Source organism: Convolutriloba macropyga, unplaced genomic scaffold (genome assembly GCF_964194025.1).
Source record: "Convolutriloba macropyga unplaced genomic scaffold, txConMacr16.3 SCAFFOLD_3395, whole genome shotgun sequence".
Classification (NCBI taxonomy): domain Eukaryota; kingdom Metazoa; phylum Xenacoelomorpha; order Acoela; family Convolutidae; genus Convolutriloba; species Convolutriloba macropyga.
This window is the reverse complement of record NW_027451605.1, coordinates 13462-27966: the sequence shown is the minus strand read 5'-3', so window position 1 is coordinate 27966 and position 14505 is coordinate 13462. Positions and strand designations below refer to the sequence as shown.

General features: G+C 38.6%; 1 protein-coding gene across 1 annotated transcript; it reads right to left on the bottom strand.

Annotated features, from left to right (window-relative positions):
* Positions 1-620: 620 nt before the first annotated feature.
* On the bottom strand, positions 621-3112 carry LOC142356842 (nuclear pore complex protein Nup107-like). Its single transcript, XM_075408614.1, has one exon. It carries the CDS (start codon positions 3067-3069, stop codon positions 694-696), a length of 2376 nt encoding a protein of 791 aa, XP_075264729.1. The 5' UTR covers positions 3070-3112; the 3' UTR covers positions 621-693.
* Between the last annotated feature and the right edge of the window lie 11393 nt (positions 3113-14505).

Sequence of the window (14505 nt, the reverse complement as noted above, 5' to 3'; positions counted from 1 at the left end):
AGAAAGAAGTCAAAATTCAAGTCATGAACAAACTTGCTTTCTGCTAAAAAAAAACCTGTAGAATCTCATTACTCCTCTTCGAGTCGTAAAAACCTGTAGAATATCAATACTCCTCTTCGAGTCGTAAAAAACTGTAGAATCTCAATACTCCTCTTCGAGTCGTAAAAACCTGTAGAATCTCAATACTCGTCTTCGAGTCGTAAAAAGACACACAAGTTAACAATAATTGCTATGAACTTCGTTCAAGAGCAATTAATCACAAATCCAATCACATACGCTTATATATCAGCAGTCATTTGATTAGTTTGATAACCGTCAGTGTCTCGGTCAAATTTTAAATTTCTTCAGAAAAACTGTTAAATGAGTATTCAATTTATTAATAGATTCCTTTGTGCCAATATTCGTTGTCAGATGTTAAACCAAGGAAGGTCTGGTTAACACGGCAAATCAGGAACACCGTTTAGTGGCTTTTTTTTATCCATTGGCTTTTTACCCTACCATCCAAATACAGCGATATGTGTACTCTGACACTCGTTCTAATACCGATCTATTTAATTCAATTGAACTTTTCTTCTAATACAAAATTCAACCGGTTAAGCCGCGCTCTTAGCCCTAAAAAGTTTAATAGTAAAAAAATTTAACTCAAACAGACCACAAACTATAATCATCAGTCATTAACACAAATAATTTCAGTTAGTTTGCTTTGTCATCTTTAGTCAGCACATTTTCCAAAACGTCAACATCTAACACCACATTATTCAACATCTCTAATGCGCTAACAGTGAAAACAGTTCCGAATTTATTGCCTTCGTTCATAACACAAATGAATAAATTCTGAACAGAATCATAAAGTCTATGATCCTTCAGAAGTTGTATCGATTTCAGTACAATGTCTGGAAGAACTATTGATCTGATCAATTCAATCTGCCGTTTTCTTTCATCTGTAAAGTAGTCGTCATTGTCCGTGACCCCCATTTCATTTTCATCATTTAGCCATCCATTTTCATATCTCAGAGTTTCGTAAACTTTCTCAATAACAGCCACCAATTCCCTTTCAGTTTCAAATTCCGTCATTTCGCTATGGTCATCAACGCCTGAGTTATTGTAGTTAAGGTTGAACGCCTGTCTTATTTGTTCGAGGTCTGTTATCATTAACGAAACATTCCTCATGTTTAAGAACTCACTTATAATATTAGCTTCTCGCGCCGGTAAATTTACAACTAAGTCTGAAGTCATTGAAACGTTTCGGTGAAACTGAATAGCATCATCAACTACAGAAACCGGAACTGGCGTGAAGAGATTGGAAGAGGCCAAGTACCTCTTCATTCCTAAGAAAGTTCTTCCCAGTGAATTCACCGAACTGAGAAAATTGACAGGATTCTCTTTCAGACTTCGAAGTTTCAAGGTCGAGTCAATTAACACATGTTCTTCTGGTGTTAGATCTTCGGTTTCGGAAGCTTCAGGCCGATATTTTCCTTGAAAATGCGCAATAAGTTTCTTCCGAATAACCGAAGAATCCAAACCTGCCTTTTCAATGAGTTCCAAAAACAGATCATGCTCAGATTTGTCAAGTTTCAAAAGCAACTTAAAACACACCATCTCAGGATTCCCAGTAAACTTCAGGTAAGCAATGATAGGTTCCATTGCTTGAACTTGAAAATAACTGACTAGATTCTCTCCAAAAGACGAAACATGGCGTTCAATTTGCTCGGTAAAGTCGAAACTGGATAATTGCGATGCAATAATACATAGTGTTGCGGAAAAACGAGACATCAAAGCTGATAAACTTTGATCATCCTCAAAATCGTCGAAAAGTAGCCTTGAAATTAGACTGCGATCCATTGTATTCAAAATAATGCACGTCTGAACACCTTGAAAAAACGTCTTCAAGGGACTTTTCTGACCTCCACTATCCTCTAAAGCGTCTATTTTCATCAAAATATCCTTCAAATCCACTTCGGGTCTATCCTCGATACTATCAACATCATTGTTAGCATATAAAGACAAGGAATAATTTTGCACTGCAGAGACAAGACATGTTAAATAACACCATAGTTTATCCTCCCACGTTTTACAAGCAGGTAAAAGGGCAGTAACATTTCCACTGCAATACGCGTATATAGCTTTCTCAAATTTCCCAACTTTAGGGTTTTTCATAATTTCCACACAAGTTCGATTCCAAAGTTCTCGTTGTTTGTTTCCTCGAACCTCTATATGATGCCCGGAGCTGTTGACATAATTCGGGTCGTGGAATAGTTTTTGTCCTTGGAGAATTAAAGGGAGCCAAACATAGCCCATCTTCTTTGAGTATTCTTCCATGTCAGTAAATCTACCTCCACGAATCAAATAGAATGCATACGACATAAATTGAGCAGTATTGCTGTTATCAGAAACATCGACTGGTGCCTGGGGATCAAACTCGCTGTCCAAGTGGTACAAAAACTGCTTAAATTTGGTGGAAGCTGTATTACAGAGTGTATTTTGTAAGTAGGAAAAGCCAAGCGGAGGTACCGACTGGGGATTGACGAAAACTAACTCAAGCCACTTAATGATTGCCGCAAGTTCTCTAAGTTCAGGCCAACTCTGATTGACAGCGTCTACTATAATTTGGTGACTGTAATTATTTTCAACAATCATTTCTACATCAACCGGGCTCTCGTGACCGAATAATCGGTTCTGGAACAGGAACATAATCAACTGCCATGTATTAAGCTCCAGAAATAGGAACTGATTTTTCTCACTTTCTTTAGCCAGTGAGCGCTCGAACTTCAGCGTTTCAATGAATTTCTCCACTTTATCAAGAACACTTGTTTTGTCACCTTCATCCATTATTTCTGCAAATGATTTACTAATTCGCAGCGCTACTGTTGCACCGGGTTGATTTGCAGGATTTATGAAAGTTGTTTCGTTTAAATTCCTTCCTTTTGACAGAAAAGTGAAACCAAAACCATCAGATGGTCTTGCAAACGATTTTTCACTAGGGTAGAAAGTTCTCGAATTCACATCATTCGACGCAACAAAATCATTCATTAGGTCTCGTGTTTCGTCTAATAACTTTGTGTAGTCCATGTTCAAAAATTCTGAAAGTTTCCGCTAGCATAATTCATTTTTCCACAACAAGCAAACATTAACTTACAAAGCACCTAGGCTTGGGTGTTCCAACTATTTCACCAGCAGTACTTTAAAATGTAATGGATTCCACTCGTATATTATCTTTAAAGCAATGATTAGACATATTTTCTAGCTAGTTTTTAAAAAGAACATTTTCTTGTTTATTTTACGAAAACAAAATTGAAAAGGTGGTATGATCCACCCAATAGACGAAAGAGTAAGAAGCCTCTATGATATATCACAGCAGTTTATCCACATTTACTGCACAAAACGCAATGAAATTAACTTACATAAAAATGCTATGCGCTAGGAGCCCCCGAAAAGAAGCGCTGAACTAATACAACGCTAATTACGCGTCAAACATTCCCTCCAGCGCAACAATATAGCAAGTATGATTAACCTAGATCATACGTATAGAACAACGGTAGCAAACGGATTAATAATTTTTATGTCGGAGAGGGATGCTGAACCCAGAACACCAAGATCCAATTACTTCGATGTCACGGCAAGCGTTGCCATCAGTGCTAGATTTGATGTAAGTTTTCGCCGTCTGACAACTGGAGTGATGCCTAGAATTCGCGCCCATAGCATAAGTAGTGAATTCATAGTTTTCTACTATGTTTAACAATTTTTTTGACTTTTCATAGAGCTTCGAATAACTTTCTACAAAACGAGTGTATAAAACCATTATTAATCCACTTTGCCCCAATTTTCAGCCCTAAATTTGATGTGCAAACTTTTTCTACTTATCATAATTTTCTAAACTATTTTCACTAGTTTGCTAATTTTCTATTACTTTTTCTTTGGTTCATAGTACTTTGAGTCAGCTTCTACAAACAGGATGTCCACAACTTCTGTTGATTCGGTTTGACCCAATTTCCAACAGAATATTTGATTAAAATTTCTTTACTTTTCGTCTATTTTAAACGTTTTGCTAGTTTTCTACCAGTTTCCATTGTTTTTTTCTGTTCTGTAATATTCGTGCACTGTGTACGGTTACGGTTTCGGTTGGGGGGTTTTTCTTAAGCACTTTAAACCTCGGGATGTCTAAGATTTTCATTTAATTATGAAGCTGTAAATATTCAAACGGTTTAATACAGAGTTAGAGTTATTGATTGGAAATACAAGAAGTTTCAAAAAATGAAATGAATAGCTATTTAGAGAAAAGCAGCTCAATTATATGAAGTTTAGTTTTGAATATGGTCTTTAGTTTCGGTCCTATCAATGGTTGACTAATCTTATGGTATTTTAAACCAATTTCTTTAAAATCTTTGGGATTTTCTCATAGTCATTTTCTGTTGTGAAAATTTCGAATAGTTCGTTCAATATGTATTTTATGAGCATCTCATACATTGAATTCTGATGTTTACAACACTCCCTCCATCTCAGAAAAGTTGAGCGTTGCACTCACTCACAAACAAGAGTTTCAAAGGTCCATTTCCGGGTTCATATATTGCTCTGCTTTTTCAATCCCGTACTTGTCATAAATATTACGGGTCTTCCATAATTTTTTTCGCCTGAAGAATATGTTTGAATAGGTCCTCGCGACCACCCTTGGCCGGATGACAGAGCATTGCCAACATTTTGAAATGATTCTGGATCGTACTGGTTGTGGCCCCCTGTGGCAGAAATAGAAGCTCATAAAAGTTTGGAGGTCGACTGAACGGGCTCTGCGCGTTGATCGCCTCCAGCCTCCTCTGGACGACGTTCTTTTGGGTTCGTTCTGTTCATACCCTACTCCTTAGTTTTCTGATATCTATCTCCTATCTCGGCATTATCCGACTCCGAGCTAAACACTCCCGCTCATCCACCACAGCGATATATTCTCTTGTCTTTGTTTCGGCTACATTCGTAACCTCCTCCAACTCTTTCTTCAATATTTCAACCTGCCTCCTGCATGACTCCCGCTGATTCCCAGCGTATTCAAGCAGTCGTTTGCTCTCAAGCAATTGGTCACTTAACCTTTGACTTTTAAGTTTTAACTGCCGGAGCTCCTTTTTGAGCCGAACCCCGCCAGTTCCCAGCATTTCGCTGTTGTCAATCTTCTTTTGCTGTTCCTCAATTCTCTGATGCATATCATTTAACTCCATAACACTAATTGCGGCTCTATCTACTATATTGGGCGGTTGCAGCTCCGTCAATGGCACACGTATCTTCTATTTGAGGTTACTCCAACAATCCGATACACTTGGTGCCTGACTATCGACCTGACCTCGAACAACTCGCGTAGATAGTAGCAATAATCACTGATTTTTGGTTCTGCCATTCCTACATATCATTCACTTATATTAATTTATGTGTCAATACCAATTTCTGTCATATATGGTACAGATTTTGCCTTTTTTGCTTTTGTTAATACAATGTTTGTATTACCATCACACCGTTCAACTGTCCTTTTTCTTGTCAATTTTTATTCCTTAGTATGTGGTTTTAGATGATGAAAATAATCTAGTTTCCCAATTGGGTTAATGGCCTGCAGTGCAATCACAGGATTGGTGCCACTGCGTAGCAAATCGATTGAAAGAAACACACGTACCAAACAAAATATGATTTTAGATCCAATAAAAATAGGCATCCAACTGATGGTTATTTCCCTGGCCACATGCCAGATTTCTTACACTTCACTATCCAAGTATTCAAAAATCAGCAATTCATGCCACTGGTGATTGTACTCCAAGTCCGTGTTGAAATACTCTAGAGACTCATGCTGATATAAACCTCCTTGTCCCAGGAAAACTTCTCTTCCTGTTATCGTTTTTCTCGAAAGCCTTAATCTTTGAGCACTCTTGCTGAACTCCAAGTTTTTGTCATTGAAAAATCATTTCATTGGCACGAAAGTTGACCAACTGATGTTAACTCTGTTATAAGACGTATCATTGTAATTATCAATCAGTTGTGTGCGTCAGCCATATGTTATCCATGACCTATTCTGCAATTGAAGAGCGTTCGGCTACATAGGGGTTGCAATTAATTAGTGTGAAATTTCTATAGAAAACTCTAGAAATAGGGTCCATGTATCCATTTCCTTCTGAACTGTTGTCAGAAGACACCCTAATTGGTACTTCCTTGGTACAAAACTGATTTTCGACAACATATACGATAACTTTTGCGCACCTATGGACATAAAGTAACCCTCCCGCTCTTTCTGCGTGTGTACCCAGAGCAATATTTTGGAATATTTCAGAAAATTTTATTTGAGTTTCCGTTAATTGGTGTCGTTAAAATCACAGCTCTTTGCAGTTTTTCTATGTAACAATTTAATAACTCTATTTGTTTCAGATTTTCAGACATGCCTCGAAAATCCCACACAAAAAATTGGTCGAGTTTTATGTCCCTGAGATCTCTCTCAGATATCTTTTTTTGAAAAATTTTGTTCCGTGGCCGTCAACGTTTCATTTGTGTAAAACAAATATCTGTGGTTTGTTTCAAACAACTGAAAATTCTGTTTTGTCCTGTTTTTCAACTAAACAACTAATTTTTTTTCAGTCTAATCTGCTTGTCAAGTACTTGTTGTCTCCAGCGCGGATTTTTTTTGCTGTTATCGAGTCTGAAAATTTAACTTTGGTTAAGATATTTGGGTTTTTGTCTTGGTCGAACAAATATTGTACTGAATCTATTTCAAATGTGTCTCCTTGATATAGCAAAGTCTGCTGCTGTTTCAGAGGGTCTTTAAAATTCAACCATGCTCCTTCATTCGCTTCCCTAAATTCAATGAACAAAGTCCCCATGAAAAATCAGCATTTATCATGATGTTACCCTTCTGTGTTTCACCTTTTGGATTGATCCAATCTACAGGGTAGACATAGTTCTTTCCTTTCTCATCTCCGCCTTTCATGAATGTTTTGATACCTTCTGAACAAACTCTGCGTCGGTTCGTCCAACATTCATCTCATTAAGGACTTCTTTAGGAGCATTGAATTCGAAGTTACCAAGACCCAGTAGCCACGCTTTGTGTCCCTGCCATAGCTTTTGGTAGACTGATTCTTTTATTGGGTAAAACGTTTGGAATTATTTCTGATTTTTCGTTTAAGTAGTTTGGGTCGTTATACCAACCACTTATTTTTTCAGCACAATTACCGTATATGCAACCCTTTACATGCAGTATTTTAGTTTACTCATGCTGCTCTCAGCGTAGATGAGTCCTCCTTTGTTTACCTGCTCCTCATTTATATGTGACGTTTCGCATTTCGTCCGTTCCATCAAGGCAAATTTTTGCGTCCGCAGAATTTTCTCAAAATTATACCCCACAATCTCTAAGGACTGTGAAAAACCTACTATGCTAACCAAGTGGAGATTTTTCCAGTTCAGCAGCACCTTCCAATGTGGGTTCCATGCAATCTTCATTTTGTCGTATCACCTTTTGAAAAGAAAGTCTATCAAATTTTTCATCCGAATCGTCATCCTTGAATAAAAAATAGTCTTTGAGTCTCCGTGTTCTTGTTATTCCCGACGCACTTCTTGTTTAATATCGTCGTTTGATAACATTTTGCGAAGTGGAAGTCGTGCTTCTATTTGGAAATTCTTCGCCTTCAATCATTTCGGATGTTGCCACCAGGCTATCCTGCTTCTGCTGTGTGGCTACTTTGGGCGCAGGCATCTTTGTGCTTCTGCTTTTGTTGTTTGTGTTAGTATTCCTTGATTCTCTTGTACTCCCACCCATTGGTGTTTCAAACAATTCCTCCTTGACTGTCTCATTGTGAGTTTCAGTACTATGGTTAATTTGACTATTATTCCCTTCAAGATTAACTTCTCTTCTTCCCGTGCCATTCAACTTTGGAGTGAATACTTCATTTTCCACAAAATCGCTGTCCTACGTAGGGTATTTTGTGGTGTTCTTGGTGCACTCTTTGCCTTCTTAGGTTTTTTATCAGTGGTAGCACTTCTACTGTTAAAACGTTTGAGTCGATCGTAGTGGACCTTATGTTGTTTTCTTGTTTTCACATCTTTAATAACAAAGTTTAGATCGTTGATTTATTCAGGTATTACCTGCGGTCCACTGTAAAAGGATTTATATTTCTTTGTCTTTGTCAGGTCAGTTTTTGTTTTGGGGAGTAACACCATAACTAAATCACCTACTTCATATTGTGGTCCAAATGTGCTACGGTCATAGCAAGCCAAACGTTTACAGAGGCCTTAGCTACCATTGAAGCTTCTTGGTTGCTCATGGGAATGGCTTCATACCATTTTGTAAACTGATCTCTTATTAAGAGAATCTGTTTGTTTCCACTTCGACTCGGGTAAAGGTCCTATAATGTCCAAGGCGACTTGCGAAAACGGGTGACTTGATTTCCACGTTGTCAATCTGTGTATGTGTTTCTGGTGTGGAGACTTCTTTTGACAGCATACTTCGCAAGACCTTACCAACTCGTGAACATCTTTTCTCATCCGGGGCCATTAGAATTGTTCTCGAACCCGATCAAATGTCTTGGCCATACCAAAAAGTCCGCAGTGTTCTTGAAAGAAAGGTAGAATTTCTTTTAAAAGTGATATTTGAATGACTATTTGTGTTAAGTTATTAAATTCGTCAATACGTTTCGGTCTCCTAATTGGATTATTCTCAATTCGTAAGTTTCTGAAATCAATCCAAAGGTTCCACAGTGCCCTAGAGGCTCCTGCCATGTTTTTTCTTTGAGGCCTATTCCCGTTCTCAATCCAGTTTCTTAATATAATGAGGTCAGCTGCATTTTTCTGATGTTCAACTAGTTGTTGAACAGATTTCTCTAGTACAAAGAACAGGATATTTTTGTCTTCCGTATTTACTTGGTTCACTTGGTCGCGGTCCTCGACCTGATCTTCAGTCTGTGGAACTCCCGACAGACAGTCTGCGTGAAGGACCTTCCTTCCCGCTTCGTGTTTGATTTCAAAATCAAACTGTCCGAGCTTTTCTATCCATGTGGCCAATAATCCATCTGACTCCTTAAAACTATATAACCACGTGAGGGTCTCCTATGGTCGGTAACAATTAAAAACTTTTGTCCCAAAAGATAATTTCTGAAGTGTTGAGTGAAATACACTATTGCAAAAGTTCTCACTTTTTCACAGAGCAGTGTCGCTGACTTTTGTTGTGCGTTTTGCTTTCGTTTGCAATAACTTTTTCACCCCATTGTTGTCTTTGGGAAAAAATTGCGCCAATGTCAAACAGAGAGGCGTCGGTGGTTAACGTATAGGGATCCGTGTCACTTGGATAATCCAAGTTTGGTGCTTTCTGTAGTGCCTGATTTAGTTGTTCAACAAAGCGGCTCTGCTATTTTCCAAAATCTTGTATGAATCTTCTGTAAAAACCAAATAGTCCTAATATATCTCTCATTTCAATTACTGTTCGTGAGCTTTTCATTTTACTGACTGCCGCTACCTTCTCCGGATCCACTTCTACGCCTTTATTTGATACAGTGTGTCCCAAGAAATGAATTTTTTTCTGAAAAAACCTACATTTTGAGCCTTTTACTTTCAATCCAGCGTCTTTAACTCGTCCAAGTACAAGATCTAGACAGCTGACATGCTCCTCAAAGGATCTACCGAAGACGATTAAGTCAACACTTCTGTGTTTCACCTTTTAGATTGATCCAATCTACGGGGTAGACATAGTTCTTTCCTTTCTCATCTCCGCCTTTCATGAATGTGTTGATACCTTCTGAACAAACTCTGCGTCGGTTCGGCCAGCATTCATCTCATTAAGGACTTCCTTAGGAGCATTGAATTCGAAGTTACCAAGACCCAGTAGCCACGCTTTGTGTCCCTGCCATAGCTTTTGGTAGACTGATTCTTTTATTGGGTAAAACGTTTGGAATTATTTCTGATTTTTCGTTTAAGTAGTTTGCGTCGTTATACCAACCACTTATTTTTTCAGCACAGTTACCGTATATGCAACCCTTTACATGCAGTATTTTAGTTTACTCATGCTGCTCTCATCGTAGATGAGTCCTCCTTTGTTTACCTGCTCCTCATTTATATGTGTCGGTTCGCATTTCGTCCGTTCCATCATGGCAAATTTTTGCGTCTGCAGATTTTTCTCAAAATCATACCCCACAATCTCTAAGGACTGTGAAAAACCTACTATGCTAACCAAGTGGAGATTTTTCCAGTTCAGCAGCACCTTCCAATGTGGGTTCCATGCCCTCTTCATTTTGTCGTATCACCTTTTGAAAAGAAAGTCTATCAAATTTTTCATCCGAATCGTTATCCTTGAATAAAAAATAGTCTTTGAGTCTCCGTGTTCTTGTTATTCCCGACGCACTTCTTGTTTAATATCGTCGTTTGATAACATTTTGCGAAGTGGAAGTCGTGCTTCAATTTGGAAATTCTTCGCCTTCAATCATTTCGGATGTTGCCACCAGGCTATCCTGCTTCTGCTGTGTGGCTACTTTGGGCGCAGGCATCTTTTTGCTTCTGCTTTTGTTGTTTGTGTTAGTATTCCTTGATTCTCTTGTACTCCCACCCATTGGTGTTTCAAACAATTCCTCCTTGACTGTCTCATTGTGAGTTTCAGTACTATGGTTAATTTGACTATTATTCCCTTCAAGATTAACTTCTCTTCTTCCCGTGCCATTCAATTTTGGAGTGAATACTTCATTTTCCACAAAATCGCTGTCCTCCGTAGGGTAATTAGGTTTTTTTTATCAGTGGTAGCACTTCTACTGTTAAAATGTTTGAGTCGATCGTAGTGGACCTTATGTTGTTTTCTTGTTTTCACATCTTTAATAACAAAGTTTAGATCGTTGATTTATTCAGGTATTACCTGCGGTCCACTGTAAAAGGATTTATATTTCTTTGTCTTTGTCAGGTCAGTTTTTGTTTTGGGGAGTAACACCATAACTAAATCACCTACTTCATATTGTGGTCCAAATGTGCTACGGTCATAGCAAGCCAAACGTTTACAGAGGCCTTAGCTACCATTGAAGCTTCTTGGTTGCTCATGGGAATTGCTTCATACCATTTTGTAAACTGATCTCCAATTAAGAGAATCTGTTTGTTTCCACTTGACTCGGGTAAAGGTCCTATAATGTCCAAGGCGACTTGCGAAAACGGGTGACTTGATTTCCACGTTGTCAATCTGTGTGTTTCTGGTGTGGAGACTTCTTTTGACAGCATACTTCGCAAGACCTTACCAACTCGTGAACATCTTTTCTCATCCGGGGCCATTAGAATTGTTCTCGAACCCGATCAAATGTCTTGGCCATACCAAAAAGTCCGCAGTGTTCTTGAAAGAAAGGTAGAATTTCTTTTAAAAGTGATATTTGAATGACTATTTGTGTTAAGTTATTAAATTCGTCAATACGTTTCGGTCTCCTAATTGGATTATTCTCAATTCGTAAGTTTCTGAAATCAATCCAAAGGTTCCACAGTGCCCTAGAGGCTCCTGCCATGTTTTTTCTTTGAGGCCTATTCCCGTTCTCAATCCAGTTTCTTAATATAATGAGGTCAGCTGCATTTTTCTGATGTTCAACTAGTTGTTGAACAGATTTCTCTAGTACAAAGAACAGGATATTTTTGTCCTCCGTATTTACTTGGTTCACTTGGTCGCGGTCCTCGACCTGATCTTCAGTCTGTGGAACTCCCGACAGACAGTCTGCGTGAAGGACCTTCCTTCCCGCTTCGTGTTTGATTTCAAAATCAAACTATCCGAGCTTTTCTATCCATGTGGCCAATAATCCATCTGACTCCTTAAAACTATATAACCACGTGAGGGTCTCCTATGGTCGGTAACAATTAAAAACTTTTGTCCCAAAAGATAATTTCTGAAGTGTTGAGTGAAATACACTATTGCAAAAGTTCTCACTTTTTCACAGAACAGTGTCGCTGACTTTTGTTGTGCGTTTTGCTTTCGTTTGCAATAACTTTTTCACCCCATTGTTGTCTTTGGGAAATAATTGCGCCAATGTCAAACAAAGAGGCGTCGGTGGTTAACGTATAGGGATCCGTGTCACTTGGTTAACCCAAGTTTGGTGCTTTCTGTAGTGCCTGATTTAGTTGTTCAACTGCTGATTCACACTCTTTGCTCCAAGAAAAACATTCCTTTTGTTTAATAGCCTATAAAGCGGCTCTGCTATTTTTCCAGAATCTTGTATCATTCTTCTGTAAAAACCAAATAGTCCTAATATATCTCTCATTTCAATTACTGTTCGTGAGCTTTTCATTTTACTGACTGCCGCTACTTTCTCCGGATCCACTTCTACGCCTTTATTTGATACAGTGTGTCCCAAGAAATGAATTTTTTTCTGAGAAAACCTACATTTTGAGCCTTTTACTTTCAATCCAGCGTCTTTAACTCGTCCAAGTACGAGATCTTGACAGCTGACATGCTCCTCAAAGGATCTACCGAAGACGATTATGTCAACCCTTCTGTGTTTCACCTTTTAGATTGATCCAATCTACGGGGTAGACATAGTTCTTTCCTTTCTCATCTCCGCCTTTCACGAATGTTTTGATACCTTCTGAACAAACTCTGCGTCGGTTCGGCCAACATTCATCTCATTAAGGACTTCCTTAGGAGCATTGAATTCGAAGTTACCAAGACCCAGTAGCCACGCTTTGTGTCCCTGCTATAGCTTTTGGTAGACTGATTCTTTTATTGGGTAAAACGTTTGGAATTATTTGATTTTTCGTTTAAGTAGTTTGCGTCGTTATATCAACCATTATTTTTTCAGCACAGTTACCGTATATGCAACCCTTTACATGCAGTATTTTAGTTTACTCATGCTGCTCTCATCGTAGATGAGTCCTCCTTTGTTTAACTGCTCCTCATTTATATGTGTCGGTTCGCATTTCGTCCGTTCCATCATGGCAAATTTTTGCGTCTGCAGATTTTTCTCAAAATCATACCCCACAATCTCTAAGGACTGTGAAAAACCTACTATGCTAACCAAGTGGAGATTTTTCCAGTTCTGCAGCACCTTCCAATGTGGGTTCCATGCCCTCTTCAATCTGTATCACCTTTTGAAAAGAAAGTCTATCAAATTTTTCATCCGAATCGTTATCCTTGAATAAAAAATAGTCTTTGAGTCTCCGTGTTCTTGTTATTCCCGACGCACTTCTTGTTTAATATCGTCGTTTGATAACATTTTGCGAAGTGGAAGTCGTGCTTCTATTTGGAAATTCTTTGCCTTCAATCATTTCGGATGTTGCCACCAGGCTATCCTGCTTCTGCTGTGTGGCTACTTTGGGCGCAGGTATCTTTGTGCTTCTGCTTTTGTTGTTTGTGTTAGTATTCCTTGATTCTCTTGTACTCCCACCCATTGGTGTTTCAAACAATTCCTCCTTGACTGTCTCATTGTGAGTTTCAGTACTATGGTTAATTTGACTATTATTCCCTTCAAGATTAACTTCTCTTCTTCCCGTGCCATTCAATTTTGGAGTGAATACTTCATTTTCCACAAAATCGCTGTCCTCCGTAGGGTAATTTTGTGGTGTTCTTGGTGCACTCTTTGCCTTCTTAGGTTTTTTTTATCAGTGGTAGCACTTCTACTGTTAAAACGTTTGAGTCGATCGTAGTGGACCTTATGTTGTTTTCTTGTTTTCACATCTTTAATAACAAAGTTTAGATCGTTGATTTATTCAGGTATTACCTGTGGTCCACTGTAAAAGGATTTAAATTTCTTTGTCTTTGTCAGGTCAGTTTTTGTTTTGGGGTTGAACACCATAACTAAATCACCTACTTCATATTGTGGTCCAAATGTGCTACGGTCATAGCAGGTTTTTTGTCTTTCTTGCTCCACATCCATGCTTTCCCGTACCAGTTCATGGCTTGTTTGAAACTTTTCTTCAAGCAACTAACGTAATCGCTCAAGGTCGGTTAGATTTTGGTTTGTATTGTTTGATAAAGGATACCAATTGGCAGCGCGCATGATCGTCCAAAAAGGAGGTAAAAGGGGCAGTACTTGGTGACAAAGTGAATTGATGATATGTACGCCATCATTACTAGCGGAAGGTTGTCGCTCCAGGTGTTGTGATGTTCACCAACAGATTTTGCAAGACTCTTTTCGATTGTGCGATTGGTGCGCTCTATCATTGCGTTTCCTTGAAGATGATAAGCTGTTCTTGATGTCCTGTGAACTCCCAGCTCTTTACACATGTTCTTCATATGTTCTTTAAAAGATTCGACATAAAGTTACTGCCCTTGTCGCTATGGAGATTTGCAGGACAACCAAACCTTGAAACCCAAACGTTTACAGAGGCCTTAGCTACCGTTGAAGCTTCTTGGTTGCTCATGGGAATTGCTTCATACCATTTTGTAAACTGATCTCCAATTAACAGAATGTGTTTGTTTCCACTTGACACGGATAAAAGTCCTATAATGTCCAAGGCGACTTGCGAAAACGGGTGACTTGATTTCCACGTTGTCAATCTGTGTGTGTTTCTGGTGTGGAGACTTCTTTTGACAGCATAATTCGCAAGACC

What these genes read in the sequence shown, in the direction of transcription:
- LOC142356842 (XM_075408614.1), bottom strand. Translation starts at nt 3,069, where the DNA reads ATGGACTACACAAAGTTATTAGACGAAACACGAGACCTAATGAATGAT.